Raw genomic sequence first — 20,600 nt, 5'->3', positions numbered from 1 at the left:
CATCAGATCACAAATACATGGATGAAGGGAAAACACAAATATCAGCTTGATCCAAAACTTCTGTTGCCCATAAGAATTTTTAAACGGTAAAAATTCAACGAATACCCTTTCCTGTGGTGTGGTTCACTTAAGCTTTGTATAAGCTTCATTTTTGGATTTAGACCCTAAAATTCCCTGATAAAATGGATGGACGGAGTGGATAGAATGCATAAATCACGTTGGGCCCCACAGAGTTTACTCAGTACGCTTAGCGTACTTATATAGACGTTGCGTTTAACTTTAGGAATCGGGCCATGTTCCTCTACCCAGAACTCGACACGTGGCAGAACCTGAACCGTAGCCCACAAAGCTTCGGCCCAACCTTGCTCCTTCTAGAAACTTCATTCATCCAGTAACGAAAGGAGAGGGGACAAAAGGCCGATTTTCTCCTCCGTACTACCGAAGTGAAAAATGTAGCCCGCCAGCTGGGCCATGCAGATCATCATAAAGACCAGACCACTTCGGGAGGTAGGCCCTAACATAGATGGTTGATGCACGGTCCTCTTTTTCCCAGATATGATTGTAACCATTCGAAAAACAAAGGTTAATGTAATCCGTTACCCACTCCGTGATTTTTTCTGTCCTTAAATCGCACGGTTCTGAGTCTCTTGGAAAATCATACACTTCCGATATACTAATAGCAGCTGGATATACCTATTCAACGGTTCAGATCATCAATAAACATGTCCAAACTAGAGGACCTGGACTTCAGTTCAGTACTCTGAAGACTACAGGACCAGTCTCCTTGCAGAAACTCTAGAGCGTGTTTGGGCAGTGGGATTAGAAGGGATTAGGTGGGCTGGGATTCATCTGGTCCCGTGTCAATTCCACTCAATGGCAAAGCTTGGAATTAGATTAGATGGAATTACATTGGGTCGCGTGCCAATTTCACTCAATGTTAGTAATTTGTGCAGGTCCCACCATGACGTGTGGGCTATATCCACACCATCCACCCATTTTTTGAGATTATTTTAGATCATGGGCCAAAAAATCAGATAAATCTAAAGCTCAAGTGGACCCCACCATAGAAAGCAATGGGGATTGAATACTCACCGTTGAAAACTTCTTTGGGGCCACATAAGTTTTGGATTTACCTCATTTTTAGGCTCATGCCATAGAATGAGGTTACAAAACAAATGAACGGTTTAGATATAACAAATGAAGGGTTTAGATATAACTCATGTGTGTTATTCTCTGTAATTTCAACTGATAGCAGGTATATCCATTCAACGTACCACCGTATTATCAACAAAGCATGGCATTAATCTTATCGCATGGCAGCAGGGGACAATTCCTGCCATGGATAATAATTATGATTTTTGAATCCCATCCCACCCAATCCCTTCTAATCCCACCGCCCAAACACGCCCCCAGGGCATTTCCGTCATTCTTGTAAAGCACGTGACACTGCTCTAACGGTAATAGGAAACAGGAGTTACATGATAATTTTTCATTTCTAACCGTCGAATAAATGTCCACCAATCCTAGATAATCAAATCGTAATATGATACATCTAAACTGCGAAGTATAACTTGGACCGTTTAAATCGGTTTACTTGAATGCCACGCAACTTTCAAGTAAGTAATTTCCAAGCGCCTGCGTATCATCCACCACACTCCGCCGGAGTATCAATTTTTTTTTTCTCTCAATATAAAAGGCGGGAAAGTTCGATTCGTTGCAGCTACGTTGGTAGAAAAAGCTCTCCCTCTTTCTCTGTAGAAGAAAGAAAGGGAAAACGAGAGAAAAAGCTAGATATGGCGACGTTTACAGAAGCTCCGGCAGGCGATCCAAAGGCAGGGGAGAAGATCTTCAAGACGAAGTGCGCTCAATGCCATACGGTAGAGAAGGGAGCTGGTCACAAGCAGGGTAGATTCTTCGATTTGATCTTTTGATTCGATTCTATTTTTGGAGAAATTGCGTTTTTTTTTTTTTGTGATTTTCTCCAATTTTTCTGATCGAACAGTGGACTTTTCACGTGATTTCTGCGGATTTTAGTATTTTCTGAATTTTATGGTTATAGAGCTAAGATCCGATCCGATCGTGCAGTTTTTAGTTGATTTCGTTTAATTTTTTTCGAGGGATTTGCATGTTTCAATGGTTTTTGTTGTGACTGGCACCGTCACTCAAAAGTGGTCGTCGATTCAAGCAAAACTACAAACACCTTGAGTGCACAATTGATGTAGGACGTGACACCGATACAATCCTAGCCTGGTTGGACCAAAAGAAGGTGTACTGTAAATTGATCATAACTTTTGATCCGGGTATCGTTATGAGGCGCATAACCCATTAATCTTTACTGAAACGGGCCATCTGAGGTGAACCATTGCGTCTGTCCGTTTTGTCAAGAAATGCACACTTTCAGCTCAAAAATGATTTTTTGAGGAAAAATTACTATTTTTAGTAATTTTGATTTTTTAAATATATTTTTTTTTACTTTTTAGGGTTTTAAATTTTCTTCTTTTTGAAAAATAACTTGTAATCATGCTAGGACTCTTCTAGCAAAAGTTTATTTAGAATTTTTTTTTTTTTTTTTTTAGAAATTAGGTTTTAAAAGTTTTATTAGAATTAGGATTTTTATTAGAGTTAGAATTTTGCTATTTTTGGTAATTACGAATTTTGGTTGTTGTTTTATTTTTTATATTAATGGTGTAACAGCGACACATACAGATTAGACGTCTATCGATTAAAATGTGAATTTTTAGAATTTATTTCTATTTCCTTATTTTCCCTTGTGGATTCAAGAAATCTCTGTGAGGAGTCCAAAGAAGATCCATGGATTTGGAGTAGTTATCCTTGAGGAAGATGGTGCTCGACCTCAACACGTCCTTCCCTGCGTCAATTGGTATCAGAGTGAGGACTCCCCTCATACTGATGGCAAATAACGAAGGTATGGATCAAAATCCTATGGACAGTGATCCAAGGATGCGCAATCTTTTGGAAAGAATGAAAGTTTTCCACCGGTAGAGTCAGTTGACCATGTAAGGGTTGCAGGCAACCCTTGACCATATTGCGGATGCGCTAATTCTGCCCCGATCCCAAGGCGATGCTCAACCGCCCGTGGTTGTTTTACGACATAACCCCGATTTCCGCAAAGCACCACCCGATGATGGTGAATCGCAGACCACCACTTTGATCGTGAGGAAGCTGTTATACATGCCAAAGGTAGAGATAGATTTACAGCGGCAGAACATCTTTCAAACTAGGTGCACTATAAACCAAAAAGTCTGTAATGTGATCATCGATGTTAGAAGCAGTGAGAATCTCATGTAAAAAACAATGGTGGAAAAGTTGCAACTGAAAAGAAAAAGGCACCCATCTTCGTACACGATTGGATGGATCAAAGAGATCAACAAAACAGAGGTACAAGTGAAGTAACTGATGCATACTAGTCAAGTAAAGGAGAGCATGAGTACATGTATTGCGTCAGCTCAAGAGCCTAATGCGAAGTATAAGGAAAAAGCTGATAAACATCGGTGCCATAAATTGTTTGAGTATCACGTGTGAAGTCATTTGGATAACTCGAGGATGAGTTCTTTCCAAGTGGAGGGGTCTGATGTAGGACGTGGCACTATACATTCCTAGCTTGGTTGGACCAAAAGGTGGACCAAAAATTGATTATAATTTTTGATCTGGGTATCATTACGGGGCGCGTAACCTATCAATCTTTACTGAAACGGGCCATCCGAGGCGAACTGACCCACAAAGTAGGTTGTGTTTGTCCGTTTTGTCAAAAAACGTAAACATTCAGCTCAAAAATGAATTTTTGAGGAAAAATTACTATTTTTAGTAATTCCAATTTTTTATTTTTTATTTTTTTGAACTTTTTAGAGTTTTAAATTTTTTTCTTTTTTTAAAAATAACTTGTAATCATGCTAGGACTCTTCTAGCAAAAGTTTATTTAGAATTTTTTTTTTTAGAAATTAGTTTTTAAAAGAGTTTTATTAGAATTAGGATTTTTATTAGAATTAGAATTTTGTTATTTTTGATAATTACGATTTTTTTTATTTTTTTTTCAAAATACTATATTAATGGTGTAACAGGGACACATACAGATTAGACATCTATCAATTAAATTTTGAATTTTTGGAATTTATTCTATTTTCTTATTTTCCCTCGTTGATTCGAGGAATCTCTGTGAGGAGTCCAGAGAAGCTTCGTGGATTCGGAGTAGTTATCCTTGAAGAAGACAGTGCTCGACCTCAACACGTCCTTCCCTACATCAACAATCAACAATAGCCAAGAACTGTATGCAAGAAAATGAAGGGAAAAATGGAGGGAAAAAAAGCACCAACACAACCACAATCCACAAGAGGGACAAAAGATTTATGTGGTTCAGTATGATGAGCTACATCCACGGGCAAATGGCAAGCTAGTAAATCCGCTATCAATGGGAAAATTACCAGGATGATATGGGTTACCCCTACTTCTCTACAACAAAACCTTTGAAAGTTCAAACAATCCCTCACAACTCCACCGCCACTGTCGAGAGATGCAGTTGGAGATCACCTTTACTTCTCACCTCTTCCTTTTCCCTCTTACACTCGGATGAAAAACTAGTAGAGTTGTTTTTTTACCCTTTATTCCGAACCTAAAGCTGAACAACTTATGAGTAAAATGTCTAAAATACCCCCAAAGGTGTGTGTGTGTGTGTGTGTGTGTGAGAGAGAGAGAGAGAGAGAGAGAGAGAGAGAGAGAGAGAGAGAGAGAGAGAGAGAGAGAGATTTCTTCTCAATGATTATATTTCAACATTAGGTCATGGGTTCGAGTGACGTTGATTTTGGTAATGAAATCTGTTGAGAGACGATATGCGTTTGTTGAGGAATGGATCATTTGCATTTATATGGTTGATTGGATCAGAAACTGATGATCCAAGTTTTTTATTTCTTGTGATTTTTATTTGATGAGATAAGAAATGGATTTCCTTTACCATAGGTTATGTTGTAACAGTGAAATTGCATTTTCAATTTGCTTTTTCTAGTTCAGTTTTAGAAATTATTTGCATCATTACTGTTTGCTTCATCTGGCCTTATTCTTGCTAATGTTCTTGATGATGGAATAATTATGTGATCGACATATCCTATCTCCAGTCATGAATTTGTATGGTCTGACTGATATTGTTTCATATTTGGTTGCTTGAGTTCTTGACAATGTTTGATGAGCTCTTCGTTCCTACCCAGTTTGATCTTCTTCTTTCTTTTTTCTTTTTCTTTTTCTTTTTCCCTTCTTTTTTTGTATTGTTTCTTTTCCATCAGCTGCATTGCATTTTAACAATTTCATATCTGTATCGTAGTGGCAAGAGTTTTCATATTCAAATTTTCTGTGCATACATGAATTCAGTTCTTATCAGATTATAAACAAGCTATAGGCACCTTTGAGTCCAATGGGTCAATGGATTACTAGATATGATGTCAAGAGAATACTGATAATTGGAATTTGTTTTTATTGTGAAAGTTCCTGTGATATTTTGATAGACAATAAGTAATTAACAAAGAGCTCACCTAGACATGTTTTCCTTGAATCATCTTGGATGATCATTTCCGCAATGATTTTCTACGATTGGTAACTTTTGAATACAATTCCTGATTTAGAGATGGTTCTGTTTGTTTATTTTGCTGGAGCATGAGAATGTTTTGACATACACTAATTCATGCTTTGTAACTTTTGAATACAATTCCTGATTTAGAGATGGTTCTGTTTGTTTATTTTGCTGGAGCATGAGAATGTTTTGACATACACTAATTCATGCTTTGTTGATGGCTTCTCACTTCCCAGAATTTTCTATCGGGTAGTAAGAAGATTGAAATATGGCAGAGATATATGTTTTCTTAATCATTAAGCAATTCTCAGGGTAAGCTAGCTGCTAATTTGTATACACTGACTTCCTATTTACTAACATGTTAGGATACATGTTTTCTGAGGGAAAAGAAAAGAAAAGGTAATGATTATTTCTATGAGCACTGTTGAAACATTGGATTCCATTTTTAGGGGCCGTTTTTGGAGAGCAAGTGGAAATCTCATTTTTTTTGAGACAACAGTCCCAAGTAATTTCTTGTACTAGAGAATCCAAACTATGTAAAAATGCAGTAGTTGCTTTGTGGAATCCTCCCTTTTCTTTGCTATCCAAACATCTCGAACTGTCAGATCCATAGGAAACCTTTCCCACTTCCATCGTTTTCCATGGAATTGGTGATATCCAAACATGCAAGAACTCAACCATACTACAGGAAACACCGCAAGGTTTGAAGCCTAGCTTCGAAAAAGAAGAAGAAGAAGAAGAATGTGCAGCTCATTAAGGACTTATCGACCATTCAAAATCACTTAATAGACCCTGCCTAAATCCTGGTGAAACAAGTAACATCTGGATTCAGGTTTCTCTGTTCTAGCATCTCCTAATTTAATCCACTGCTGGACTAGGTAATCTGGTGGTGGTCGAAAGAGTTCTTTGTCATTGTTGGAGTGATGGTGTTTAGGACATGCTGACACATATGGTGTGCTATTGATCCTGAGATTTATATGAAATTTCTTTAGCATGTAATCTTTTGTATGAGAGAGTTTTTTAGAATGCGAGTGTTTTAGAATCTATGTTGGAGAAATGAGTTAATTTTCTTGTGTACATTTAATTGCATACTTCTCGTGTTCTCAGCATTTTAAATGCTTAGTTTGAACTGTCTTACATTCTTTTTTATTTTCTTTTTTGAGTGGCTATGAAATTGTTAAGCTTGTATCTTTGGAAATTATTTTTCTGGCTTCCTGAGACGAAGTTGTTGAAAAATGTAGGGCCCAATCTGAATGGTCTTTTGGGACGACAGTCTGGGACAACTGCTGGTTACTCGTATTCTGCTGCGAACAAGAACAGGGCTGTGATCTGGGAAGAGTCAACTTTGTACGATTACTTGCTTAATCCCAAGAAGGTAAGCATGAGCATGCATTGTCACAATCTTGCGATTTTTTGTTCATGATTTCTTTCTTTTTCTTTTTTTAAAGCAGCCCTCATGCATGACGTTGTTGTGTGTGCACAAACAAATTTCATGCTTGAGCTCGCCATGCTGACACGTGTAGTGAAATATCCAAAAGCTGCCCATCAGGTGGGATGTAATGTTAGATGTCTGGACAGAAAAATAGGCTGGTCTCTACTCCTTAGCCAGAACAATGTATGAAAATGAATGGACTGCTGGAAGAACTTACTTAAGCCATCTATTTTCCTTTGTACACTGACCAACCCGATGGGTGGACCAGAGGCTCTGGTACATGGAGGTGTGGGGATTAGCAAGGCTCTGATATCAGAGCTGTAAAAGCTGAGAGCAAAGGGCCCATTAGTGAATTGAGGAAATTGAGTTGTTTTGAGGTATTTGAGTGGAAGCCTCACTAAATTGGCTGCAAAATGGCTCCTCTGATCCATTGGATGTAGGTTTCCAAAGGCAAGCAGCAAGCTCTTAGATATAACTCAACACTGCAATGAGCGAGTGGAAAATGAACATAACACAAACACACCCGAATACGCCTCACTTCTCCCGCCCTTGTCTGATGATTTGTGTAAATTTTGTATGCAGTACATTCCAGGGACGAAGATGGTTTTCCCAGGTCTGAAGAAGCCACAAGATCGGGCAGACCTCATTGCTTATCTCAAAGAGTCCACATCCAGCTGATGTGCATCTTAATTTTGTGGCCTTTGAGAGTGCCATTGGTTGCAGAGTCAGATTACAAGTTACAAAGATTCTATTTTTTCGCAAATAACACCCGGGGAGGAAGGTCACCCAAGTTATGAGTTCTTTATTTTTTTCAAGTAGTTGGATAGAGATCACAACATTCTTAGGAGAATCCCAAGGGTTTGTCATTTTTTTTTAAAATTGTCTTTTTAAGATGAGCTCTATGCATAAAAATCTATGCAGATGATGCTGACCATCTATAGTAGGCTTTGTTGTTGGTATGATGAACCATGCCCTAATATCTTCATAATATGATTATCGGAGCCTCCCAAATTGACATTTGAATTGCCCAATTGTACTTGAACAACATAGACATGGATGGGTTGTGCTCATGGTTGTAACTTGAGCTGCTCGCATTATGTTTGTAACTGCAGACCACATGAGATGTGCCATGGACCTCCTGGATTTCTACTCAGTCTAGATGTTCTATCAGGTTTCGTCCCTGCAGCAACTCGAGATGGGAATCAGGCCTGTTGAACTTGGTCCTGAATTATAAATGCAGTGAGATTGGGGGGTCCTGATAATCTCATTAATTGTCAGTTTGCCTAGTGTTGAATGTTGCTTATGCTCTAGTTTGGGTCTGTCATATGCAGCTGCAACCCATCCACACAGCAGCCCTGCAGATTGAGAGCTGCACAAAAGTGCGAAATGACATTTCCACATTTAATAAAATTCCAAGGTACCAATGACAGACCTGTTCGTTTGGGCCAACCTCCTACACGGGGGACCCTCCTTCCACTTGTTAGTCCCACCATGGATAGGTGATGGATTAAAAAACTTTCCTCCAACTACTTCCAGAAGTCACCTTTGAGTAATATTATATGTACCATTCATTTAATCTTTTTTAACCATCCCTTCTCGGGTCAACAATCATCCGCAGACAGTCCGGAATACGGATCACAGAAAGGTTGGGGTACCCACTTGGAAAGGAATGCTAGTCGGAACCAACCATAACAGTACTAGTTCAGACAGAGCACTGCATGCTTCATCAAGAATTCGACCCTAGAAACAGCTAAGCTAAAAACCAGCATGAATGCTGGGAAAAAAAAAAAAAAACCATAAAAGAAAAAAAAGAATTAAACAAAAATACAGTTAAGAATTCTGTCATCCATGCCAAACGGCACAAACCAAACACAGACGAATGGTTCAGACAGATCTAAAACAAATGCAACAACCTCATCTCTAATGCACTGCACTTATTTTTGGACACTTGTCACATGTTCCATGATTTAGACCGTTAATTGGATGAGTAATTCGTGGCACACAGACCACTATCTGCAAATTTGATCGAGTGATCCTATCATCCACTTGGACTTCCTAATTCAATGCTAACAGTTGCCTGGCATTCTTTTCTACTGTCCCTTTGTAGTTCCCCAGTTAATGGTTAAACGATCATAAAATTGCCAACATTCTTTTCTACTGTTCCTTTGTAGGTCACTGAGTAGATGGTTACAATCACACATTACGTGAGAATTTTCTACCATGGGCAATCCCTACTGGGACCCACCAGACAATTGGTCCTGAACATGGGCTACTGTTCCATATGCCCAGATGCAGCTAACCAGATGATCAATTTGGTAACCTGCAAGCAGGGTGGATAACCCTGATTCAGATACCAACAACAGAGAACCAACACATCAAATTACACAAAAACAGCAGTATCAAGAAGCATAAGAGAAAAGGATACACACCAAGTAGAACCCATGAAGGAAACCACTTGCCAAGACGGGTGAACACCCAACCCCGCAAGACTGGATTCTTCCACAGCCCAACCCAGATGCTCATTGTTCAAAGAACAAGAAATTTGAAAGGACAGAATGTATCCAGCCTTAAATTCTTACATAGCAAGTTCCATTAAACAGTTATCAGGTGCCTATGATGAAATATGCAGTGGTAAATTGGTCCTTCTTGACTCATTCTGGCCCTTGTCATACATATATCCCTGTCACCAAAACCTGCCTTGTTGATGATCCGGCACTATTCTCATTGCTGCGGTGGTTGACGAATACCTGGAATCTGCAAAAGACAAATTAGAAAGACCAGCCATGCAACTGTCAAAGCAGATGGTGGTAGTTACAGTATTGAAATGATTACTCCGAAGTTGATGAATACCCAAACTTCAAAAAGACTCTCAAGCACTTGGCAATGAGATTGCAGCAATGAATATGGTAACCACGCTTATAATGTGACTAATTTACATACAATAGCATTATATGACAGTTGACAGTTTGCATTCAGGCCATGTTTAGATACCAAGGATTCCATGCCAAACAATGGAAAAGGGTTTTCCTTTTATGTGACTACTTGAATTGTTTGGATAGCAAAGAAAAAGACGGATTCCATGTTACACTTTTCCATAATTTGGATTCTTAGCAAAAGTAACTAGGTGACTGTTCTGAGAGGAATCTGATATTTCCACTTGCTATCCAAACAAGAACTCTGAAATTGGAATCCATGTTTCAATAGTGCTCATGGAAATCATCATAAGAGAATTATTATTATTTTCCATTTCTTTTCCTTGAATCCCATGTATCCAAACATGTCCTAATCTTCGTTTCAATCTGTCTGCAAGTAAAACGCAAAGATGCATGGTGCAGACATCAATATGTTTGCCTTGTGCAGAGATACATGTCTAGATACATATATGCTATCTAAAACCAGAAAACAAGACCAAAATACTGTTGATTATGATGCAAACCTCAGATGATCACCCCGGGGAGTCAAGGGTATGAGTAGGGCAGGAATACCAACAAAAGTGAGATGTGTGTCCAACACTAAGACCTCAATAATAACACCAGAAAACAAGGAAAAAGATAGGGTATGGTTTTGTCCATAATGAGTGTCCCACACAAATCTTTCTACAAAAGGAGTATCATTGGTATACTGCTGATAAAGGGGGAGCTTAGAATCTGCAATTATAAATACTCTGTGATCCCAGTTTTTCTGTTTTTAAATCTAGATAATGACAATAGTAGGCAGTGGGATATTGATATTTTTGGGGTAATTTTAGCAGGTCAGTTTTTCTGTTTTTAAATCTAGATAATAACAGTAGTTAGTAGTGGAATATTGATGTTTTTTTGGGTAACTTAAGCAGGCCAAGTAAAGCACTAACCTCAACACCATGAGGGCCAATGCGATTACGAGAAATAAAATTGAGCACAAGAGAAGCAAATTCATCCGGTACGTCTTCCTGTAACAACCAAAGATCCCTGATAAATCCTAAGCAACTTTTGACAAGTGAAGAAGAGATCTACCATAGATAAGAAAACAAGAAAAAAAAAACCTGTATGGCATGTCCAGTGTGACGGACAACCACCATTTGAAACTTGCCTTGCATTTGACCAATTGTTAGAGATCTGTTACAGTGAGGTATTTTCAATCCATCATATTGAGAATTAACTCATACGTGGCACCAATAAGACATCCCAAGTACTTTATAAATAACAGCACGGACAGTCAAAATGTCGAAGCAAAGCTATTCTCGTTCAGCTCTTCAAGATCGGGAAAAGTCGGTGCACATGTAACAGCAACTCAGAGAAGCATCTATGATAACTAAGAGTTCATTTGAATTCCCTATCAGACTGAATTTCAATTATTAGTCTAGTAAAATGGGAATAACCAAATGCAGTTTCTTCATCATTCATACTGAAGAATTGGGCACCAATTTGCAATTACATTACTTTCTAGTTTGACTAGAAAGGATATGACTGCAATTTGAGGGTTAGTCTACATTACGAGTGCTAAGACACGTCATTAATTCTCAATTAAAGTGATTGGTTCACAATCCAACTCACCTGTGCATCCGATCACAGCCAAAATCTCAGATCAAAATCAAATTCAAATTGAGCATGGTTAGACGACCATTGTCAATATGCTCACAAACTTCATGATATTTTACACTAATGTCTTGTGGAGATAGTTTCTCCACCCACAAACTAGTTTGAGCCCCCAACAACCAGGGTCAGAGGCTTCATGTGACCACTACAAAAAGAAAATAGGATGTCGACAAGCAACTTTTTCCCCCCTCCCATTAATCTTCCATAGGATGTCCTGATAATGAGGGTTAGAGGCTCCATGTGACCTCTATAAAAAGAAAAAAGCATGTCAGCAAGCATTGACTTCCTCCTCCCATTAATCTTCTATCTGCAGCTCATCACAAGTCTTGAACATTTCATAGAAGCAACTAAGACCTAAGATAGATACCGCTCCCTCCCTCCTTCCCTCCCTCTCATTTTTGGGTAGGCGGAAGGTATAGAAAGGAAAACAAAGAATAACAAGTAAATGAGGGGAGACTGCACCTTACCCTCAAACCAAAAAAAATGAAAATATTAGATTACCCCAAAAGACCTACCTGTATATCTAGCATATGGAATTTGGGATTTAGCTGAAAACAAAACAAACTTTGCCTCTTCTTTTTCTTTTTTTTTGGCACATCTGCATTGCAACAATAAATATGAGACTAAACTGAATCACACACCAAGGTTTGCAAGTCAGAAACCTGGCTGCTTTCTCTAAATACAAGCAAAGTTTTCACTACCAAAACCTGCATAAGATCCCAAGCTTCATTCCACCAATACCATATCGACCAAGGGGCATCAACCTTCCCAAGTAGAGAATCCATGAGAACTAGTGAACCACTGTCAACAATAACATTAGAGAAGCCAAGGTCTTTACATAGCCGGTGGCCATCCAAAAAACTCTAACCTCGGCAATCATGTTAGTGCATATACCCATAATAAGAGGAAAAACTTAAGGGGAAAGAGTATTCATCTTGAACTATACCACCTCCTCCCTCATTGCCTCAAGCACAATCAACATTCAGCTTAAAATAACGAACAGGAGGATCGCCCGTCTTGTAATCTTAACTTTCCAGGATTTAACCAGCATTATATGAGCACCCAGAACTTTTATCGACAGCTTGTTTGAGGAGCTGCATTCCTCATTGAAACCCTTAGGCCGTGTTATACTAGGGACTCCATGCGAAACAATGGAAAAGGAAAAGGGTTTTCCTTTGATGTGACAATTTTTATTGTTTGGATAACAATGAAAAAGATAAATTCCACTAAATCATTACACTTTTCCATAATTTGAATTATTGGCACAAAAACTAGGTGACTGTTGTGATAGGAATATGATATTTCCAAGAACTCTAAAATTGGATTCCATGTCTTGATAGCGCTCATGGAAATCATCATTTGCTACTATTTTCCTTTCTTTTCCTCGGATTCCATGTATCCAAACATGCGCTTAGAATTCTCCACAATGCACCATAGAAAGGATTCTTCTTAACCACAAGGAAGGAACCATGCCTATCCCCTTCATATTTCCGAAAATTTATTCTTTCAAAATCTCTGATGCAATCAAAGAAGGGAGCAATCCAATAAGCCAACAGAATTTATCATGAAGGAAGCCTTATTAAATCATTCAGCACGCCAAGGATAAAGACTTTGGTTTTGAATGGAAGGAATGTCTAAAACATTACAAAAGACTTTGGGCTTCTACTTTCTGCTCCAATTTTCTCAACTGCTTCAGAGCTGGCTCTGGTGCTAAGGTGAGATCTGGGCCTGGTGTGTGTTGCTCAGAAGTCCCTCTGGGGAATAAATTCAAAGATCTGTTCATGATTGCTAGTTTGCTACAACAGGGATGCTAGGGTGCTGCAGTGATATTGATGTTTAGGAGGTAAAATTGTCTTGTGCCCCACTTTCCAGCTGAAACTACCATAAGAGGAGATAGTGACACTCACTCAGTTGATGGTCCTGCTTAATTTAGTCTATATCCTGACGCAAGGTTCACAAAAGGATTTGGGCCATGAAGTCAAGGGGGCTCTTCTCAATCAAATCTTTGGATAGGGAACTGTCCAGTGGAGAACTAAGTAGATCTCCAGATACCCCCGGAGTCAATTGCCTGCAGGAATGTGGGGGCTTGGACTTCCATTGGTTGTACTCGCAAGTTTGGTGGCTCGCTGTATTCTGGTTGATTTGATTTGAAAGAAATAGGATTTTTTTTATTATTTTTTTTAAAATTATTTTTGGGAAGTCTTCCCATTCTCATGCTCTACTGAGGATAGTGTTCAATCTGATTATCGTTTGGGCAAGGGCAGAGAACAGATAAAGAGGAGTTCATCTCTTTATCTCTCGAATTGGGTGGGCGTGCTGCAGTACTCTTGGAAAAAACAGGCCCTATCATCCTCCTGGAATGCCCCTCTGACCAGTTACTTCAAAAGTCCATTTTGATGGCAGCTCACGGGACCTGGGACCAGTCAATGTGGGTGGAATTGTGTGACAGTAATGGTGCTGTGCTGGCTGATTTCTGGGACCCCTGCGGCTTCTTTGACTCTAACTTAGCTAAGGCAGCGGCTCTCCTTCAGGCAATCAAGAGAGTTGTGAGTTCAATTTTCTCCCGGTTATCTTGGAAGGTGATTCCAAAAATGATATCTATTTGGTGAAGCCCACCCCCCTGAGGTTCCTAAGACATGATGATCGACTGTAGAAGCCACGATTCCTCAACAGAGGTTCCTAAGACAGCGGGCGGATCGGGACCTTCCAACAGAGGAAGAACATCGAAGGGATCGATAGCTCTGGCAGAGTCCGACGACGACTCAGCAGAATCTGACCATCATGGAGCTCAGGACTGGAAGCAAGTCCCTTCCTGTAAGCGTCCCCTCCCTTTTTCAGCATCAGCGGGCAGGAAGAGGGATTCTTACCCAACCCTTTATGTCAAAGGGTACCCAGAGGGGTGGCTCCCCATCAACATATCGAGGGTGTTTGGCCGAGCTGGAGCAGTCATGGACGTCATCATGCCGAGAGACTGTTCCAATGGATCCTACAAAGGTTTTGCTCTGGTAAGAATGGGCTCAGAAACGGAACTGGCAAGGGCGGTAGAAATGCTCCACGGCGTGAGATTTGGAGGAGTCCCCATGTTAGTCCAGAGGGCTAGGTTTGGCCCAAATCGCTACGCCCAAACGAGGAGGGACCCCAACCCAAAAAATCCCAAGGACATCAATATAAAATACATCCCAACCCAAGCTGAGAGAATGGAAGGTATTTCATTTAGAGACACCCTTCTACAGCAAAAACTGACCCCGAAAACGCAACCGAAACTTCCCAGCAAAAATGACCTTCCTACTAGCTTCATGTCCGGCCACAACAGTGAAGACCCTAAGGAGACAGAGAAGGACCACACTCTCCATATCAACCAAGCAAAATTTATTCGTGCTAGAGAAGAGCTGCTGGATACCATCGTCATCATCACCAATGATGGGGCCTCCATATCACAAGTAAAAGACTGGATTGCAGAGTGTACTGGCTTCCATCCCGGAAACTACAACATCAAACCGTTGGGCTACAACAGAAATGTTGATAATGGCGGGCCACTTGCATTTAGGAGGACCGGTCGCCAAAGTGTTGAAATGGGAAGAATACTCTACCTTTGGAATGGAAAACATATGGATTCAGGTCTGGGGAATCCACATGGAACTCTGGTATGATGAGTTCTTTATCTCGACGGCGACCTGCCTCGGGTCCTTCCTAGAACTGGACCCCAAGACGAAGATCGGAGAGGAACTGGCCGTCATTAGAATGCGGGTGAGAAGGAAGAAGGGCACACCGCTGCCTCCCCACATCCGGGTCCACGTTGACAACCGCACCATTGAACTGTCGGTGCTAAGAGAAGCCCCTGACAATGCATATCCCAGGTGGGGAGACCTATGGAGATCCAGGGAATCTCCTCCTCCGGCTCTGGTTGCACCTCCAGAGTCGTCGACCATTGCATGAGCACAACTCCCATGCTCCAACGGAGCACCGCCCTTGCTCTCTGCCAACCCCTGTGCTCCCATCGAAGATCGCGCTCGCATCCAGACCCTTCATAGGGCATGTGGCGCCATCGCACGTGATCGGGTGGCTCTTTCAGAATGCACCGATCCTCGAGAAGGGGTTTCACCGACGCGACCGATGGAGACGGCCCCACGTGGCTCGCTTGCTGCGGCCTCGAGTACGACATCTGGCCCCCTCATCGAGTATTCGGCGGAGGTGGACACGCGCTCGCCCCAGCAGCAGCCACGTCACCACTCGCCTCTTAATGAGCACGCATCTCGAAGGACCTCCCTTGCTCAGCCAGTAACACGTGACCTGCCGAGACACCGCCTCGAACCTAATCCAGCAACATCTGTCTTCCCACTCTTTAAGCTTGAGACACGCGTTCGCTTCTCTTCTCGAGAACGGGTCCTCGAGTTCAAGTCCGGGTCCGGGTCGGATACAGGCGCCTATCTCAGATATTTCAGACAGTCGAACTCAAAATCCGCAACCATCTCTCACTCCCTTATCCACTCCATCTTCCCCTCTCGACAATCTTCCCGGCCATCTCCTTCGACACGAGTCCCCTTTGGCGATTTGGCAGCTTCCACACCTCATGCTCTCTCCCCATCATGATTCGATGCATATATCCCACTGCCCAACTGATGATGACCTCTTTAGGAGAGAGGTATCATACACCTATTCCCAATCCCGACCATCCTCCCCCACATCTCCCCTCAACTCCTTACCTTCCTCTAGTGGCTTAGAAGCAGAGCCTCTACAGATGCGGCCCGATTTCCCTCACCATCAACAGGAAGCCATTGAAACAGCGTCAACTGATGAGAAAAGCAAATCGGACCTCATCGACACGATACAAAAGAAGAGATGGATCAGAAAAGCGGTCGGACACGTAGGAAGATCCCTAGGGCTTTCATTCGGGGACAGGCTGGAGGACTACATCGCCCTATTCCAGTGCATCGAAAACAGAGGAAGACCTCTCTCAGAAACCAGATCTCCATCGAAACAAATCCCCAGACCCAACAGTAACCGAGAACTACGACGCCTTGTTTTGAGTCCAGGCCTCATATCATCCTCCAAAGTAAAGCTACGAAGGTAGGGAAACCGGGGAAGCTCCGTTCCCCAATGAGGATCATCTCAAGGGGGTGGGATCTAAGCAGAAAAGAAGCCTAATAAAAGACTCAGTGGGTAGAAAAAACCCAGATGTCCTCTATCTCCAGGAAACAAAGGTCCCTCGTTTAAAAAATAATCTATTGGCCACCCTGTGCAAGGCGAACGATGCGAAGTGGGTTTCCCTCGACGCAATAGGCAGTTCGGGAGGCGTTCTGATAGCATGGAAATCCTCAAAGTGGGAATTCCAGTCCTCGATAGGCGTCTTCTCGGTGTCGGTGATCCTGCAAGATAAGTCTTCCAACTTTCATTGCCTCATTACTGGTGTTTATGGTCCCACTGTTGATTCCGCTAGGTTAGAATTCTGGGACAAACTGACCCGTGCTAGACAGTCTTTCTCAAGCCCATATTGTGTTTTTGGTGATTTCAACGTCATTCGATTTGCGGAAGAACATTCCCGAAGGAGAAGGGTCTCCTCAGCCATGATTCATTTCTCCGATTGGATCCATGCCCAAGAACTCATCGATCTCCCTTTAGCTGGGGCGAAGTTCACTTGGTCCAATGGCCGCAGGAATCCCATTCAATCTAGGCTGGACAGATTTCTTTTATCCCCTGAATGGGTTGAGGCATTCCCTTCAGTCTCCCAAATTGCTCTCCCCAGAACAACTTCAGATCACTGTCCGCTGTTGCTTCTGATGGAAGAAGAAAACTGGGGTCCGAAACCATTCAGATTCAACTCCTCCTGGCTCAAAATCAACAGTTTTAGTCCTAAGATTGTAGATTGGTGGTCGAGCTTCCAAGTTGAAGGCTATGTAGGTCATAAGCTCCTCTGTAAACTCAGGCTCCTTGAGCTTAAATTGAAGAGTGGTTAAATGAGGAGTACTGAAAGAAAGAAGCAGAATCAGAATCCCTACTTTCCAGACTCCAACGTATCGATGCAGAGGCTGAAGGCAATCCAATTTCGACAGATCTTCTGGGCAGGCGAATTCAAATTATCCAGTCCCTATCGGCCAGGGCTTTAGAAGACGATATATCCTGGAAGTTAAAATCTAGAGCCAAATGGATTTCTGAGGGTTATAAGAACACCAGATACTTTCACAGTATTGCTAGCATGCATTCCAGATCTAATGCTATCTTCAGTATCTCTGAGAATGGGGTCTGCATTGAAGACAAACAGGCAATTGCGGACCTAGCCATTAATCACTTCAAATCCCTGGTCTCATTTGAAGCTCGGGCCAGACCGTGGCTTGACTTCGTCCACTTCAACAGACTAGATGATGCTGAAGCAGAGCTCCTCGAAGCTCACTTTTCATAAGAAGAGGTGAAGGCGGCAATAGATTCCCTAGGAGGAGATAAATCCCCTGGGCCAGATGGTTTCCCTATAATCTTCTTCCAAACATTCTGGGAAGTCGTTCATTAGGACGTCCTGGATTTCCTTCATGAATTTCATAGTAAAGGCAGGCTATCTAAAGGTCTCGCTGCCTCTTTCATTGCGCTCATTCCCAAGGTGGCTGGTGCAAGCTCCTTTTCAGATTTCAGACCTATCAGCCTGATCGGGAGCCTGTACAAAATCTTAGCCAAAGTCCTAACCATTTGTTTATCGAAAGTTATAGGGAAGTTAATCTTGGCCAATCAGAACGCTTTCATCCGGGGCAGACAGATCATCGACTATGCTCTCATCGCAAACGAAGTCCTCCACTCCTGTCAGAAATCAGGCTTGAAGGGCATTTTCTGCAAATTGGACATCGTGAAAGCCTACGACCATGTCGACTGGGGCTTTCTCCAATACATGCTCATCCGCATGGGCTTCAGTGCCAATTGGAGAAGGTGGATTGGAGCATGCATCGGTTCGGCCCACTTCTCAATACTCCTCAACGGCTCCACCAAAGGCTTCTTCAATAGCTCGAGAGGGCTGCGACAAGGAGACCCCCTATCCCCTCTCCTCTTCCTCATAATAGGTGAGGCCCTTTCAAAAATGTTGTCTAATGGTCGGGATGAAAGCATCTTGAGAGGCATAGTTATGCCAGGGGTGTCCCCTCCCATCACCCACATACAGTTTGCCGACGATACTTTCATCTTTTCTGAAGCCTCCGCGGTCTATATCGAAAACCTGCATACGGCTCTTCGCTATTTCGAGGCAGTTTCAGGGTTGAGAATTAACATGGCGAAGTCGAAAATGTTTGGTGTCAATGTGACTAAAGAGGAACTCCTCAGTTTCGCTGACACCCTTAGCTGTGCAGCAGAATCGTTTCCTACAACCTTCGTGGGTCTCCCCCTATCCATAGGCCCGCCCCTAAAATCGTTGTGGGATAAGATCGTTTGCAAATTCCAGAAATATCTGGCCAGGTGGAAATGTCGTTACTTATCCTTGGGAGGTCGGCTAACCCTTATCAAGGCAGCCCTTTCCAACCTTCCTTTGTATTACATGTCCTTGTTTAAATGCCCCTCTTCTGTGCTGCTGACCATTGATAATCTTAAAAGAGATTTCCTGTGGTATGGGAAGGAAAATCAAAGGAAGTTTCACCTCCTAGAGTGGAAAGAAGTCTGCAAGCTCTTCCAGGAAGGTGGAGCAAGCATCAAAATTTTGAAAATCATGAAACAGGCCCTTCTTGGCAAGTGGACCTGGAGGTTAGGTACCGAAGGTAGTGCTCTCTGGAGTTCGATTATCAAAGGTAAATACGACTCTTCCTTAGGCAGTTGGTGGACTAAAGACTCCTCTTCCTATAGGGCCTCCTCCTTATGGAAAGGGATATTACGGTCGAAACAAGCAGTCCTCAAGAATATAAGCTACGAGCTCGGCAATGGAACCGCCATCAGATTTTGGGAAGATCTTTGGGTGGGTGAAGAACTGCTGAAAACTTGCTTTCCGAACATCTTCTGCCTCGCTCTAGTCAAAGATATCTTCATAGTTGATTGCTATTTAGTTTTTGCTGCTCAAATAGTGTGGGACGTGAAATGCTCAAGAAACCTCCACGACTGGGAACTCACTAAATACATGGATCTTCTCAACTGCATCTCCAAATCCATGCTTGTTCAGTCCTCACCTGACAAACTCATCTGGACGCTTGATAAATCCAGCATATTCACGGTCAGATCTTTCTACTCCTACCTCCTTCCCAAATCTCATCTTGTCGTTCATGCTTCCCCTTTCATTTGGAGGTACTTGGCTCCACCCAAATTCATCTGTTTTGGCTGGCTGGTGGGTAGAAATAGAATTCTAACTATTGACAATCTCAAAAAAAGGGGAATGTAGATCATCAACGTCTATTTATGCTGTATGAAAGAAGAAGAATCGGTGAACCATTTACTCGCACACTGTTCTTTCATTGCACAAATCTGGGCCAATTTCTGTCAACGATTCAAAATTAGCTGGTGCATTCCCGACTCGACCCTTAACCTCCTATCGTCCTGGCAAGGGTTTAAGTTAGGAAAAAAAAGAACGACCGTTTGGAGAATGGCCATTTTAGCTATTTGGTGGTCCATATGGGAAGAAAGAAATGATAGATGCTTCAACGACAACTCTTCCTCCGCTGAAGCAGTTTGTTCCAGGGCCAAAAGGCTGTTGTTCGAATGGGTGGTCAATGTTAATGTGCTGAAAGATTACGATCTTTGCTTTCTAGGCTGATAGTTGTTGTCTGCTATCTCAGCAGATTTTGTTTTCTTTCCCTTTTCCTGTATTCTCTCCCTTTTCAATATATTTCTCCCATCACTTTTGGAAAAAAAAAAAATTTGATATCTATTGGGCCTCTCGCAAGGTACTTCCCTGGAGGGTTGCAAACTGGATCAAGGAAGCACTGGATCTATGAATTGACCATCAAGGTTTTTTTTTTTTTTGTTCAAATTCATCCCCAAAGAGGCAAATGAGGATGCTGATTTATTAGCTAAGGCGGGAGCGGTTAAGCTCAATCTCAGGATTAATGATCGGAGATAAGCCCTG

At 41.9% G+C, this 20,600-nt stretch overlaps 2 protein-coding genes across 5 annotated transcripts in view; one reads left to right on the top strand and one right to left on the bottom strand.

Annotated features, from left to right (window-relative positions):
• The first annotated feature begins 1,669 nt into the window (after positions 1 to 1,669).
• LOC131236714 (cytochrome c) lies at positions 1,670 to 7,838 on the top strand. Of its 2 annotated transcripts, none has more exons than XM_058234099.1 (3): positions 1,670 to 1,905; positions 6,817 to 6,950; positions 7,590 to 7,838. In XM_058234099.1, the coding sequence occupies exons 1-3, from the start codon at positions 1,794 to 1,796 to the stop codon at positions 7,683 to 7,685; spliced, it is 342 nt and encodes a 113-aa protein (XP_058090082.1). In that variant the 5' UTR covers positions 1,670 to 1,793; the 3' UTR covers positions 7,686 to 7,838. The 2 variants fall into 2 exon arrangements, with proteins under 2 accessions (XP_058090082.1, XP_058090083.1); XM_058234100.1 differs by lacking the exon at positions 1,670 to 1,905 and adding an exon at positions 2,598 to 2,926.
• A 1,578-nt stretch (positions 7,839 to 9,416) lies between these two features.
• LOC131236713 (uncharacterized) overlaps positions 9,417 to 20,600 on the bottom strand; it is a 30,883-nt gene continuing 19,699 nt past the window's right edge. Inside the window, exons 11-13 of one of the 3 annotated variants that reach the window (XM_058234096.1) lie at positions 11,029 to 11,101; positions 10,858 to 10,935; positions 9,417 to 9,754 (exon numbers count right to left, since the gene is read on the bottom strand). In XM_058234096.1, the coding sequence (XP_058090079.1) occupies positions 9,674 to 9,754; positions 10,858 to 10,935; positions 11,029 to 11,101 (232 nt within the window). In that variant the 3' untranslated portion in view covers positions 9,417 to 9,673. Of the gene's footprint in view, positions 9,797 to 10,857; positions 10,936 to 11,028; positions 11,102 to 20,600 lie in introns of all 3 variants that reach the window. The other 2 variants (XM_058234097.1, XM_058234098.1) reach the window with 2 other exon arrangements.

Source organism: Magnolia sinica, chromosome 2, assembly GCF_029962835.1.
Source record: "Magnolia sinica isolate HGM2019 chromosome 2, MsV1, whole genome shotgun sequence".
In the NCBI taxonomy this organism is placed as follows: domain Eukaryota; kingdom Viridiplantae; phylum Streptophyta; class Magnoliopsida; order Magnoliales; family Magnoliaceae; genus Magnolia; species Magnolia sinica.
This window is presented reverse-complemented; position numbering and strand designations above follow the sequence as displayed.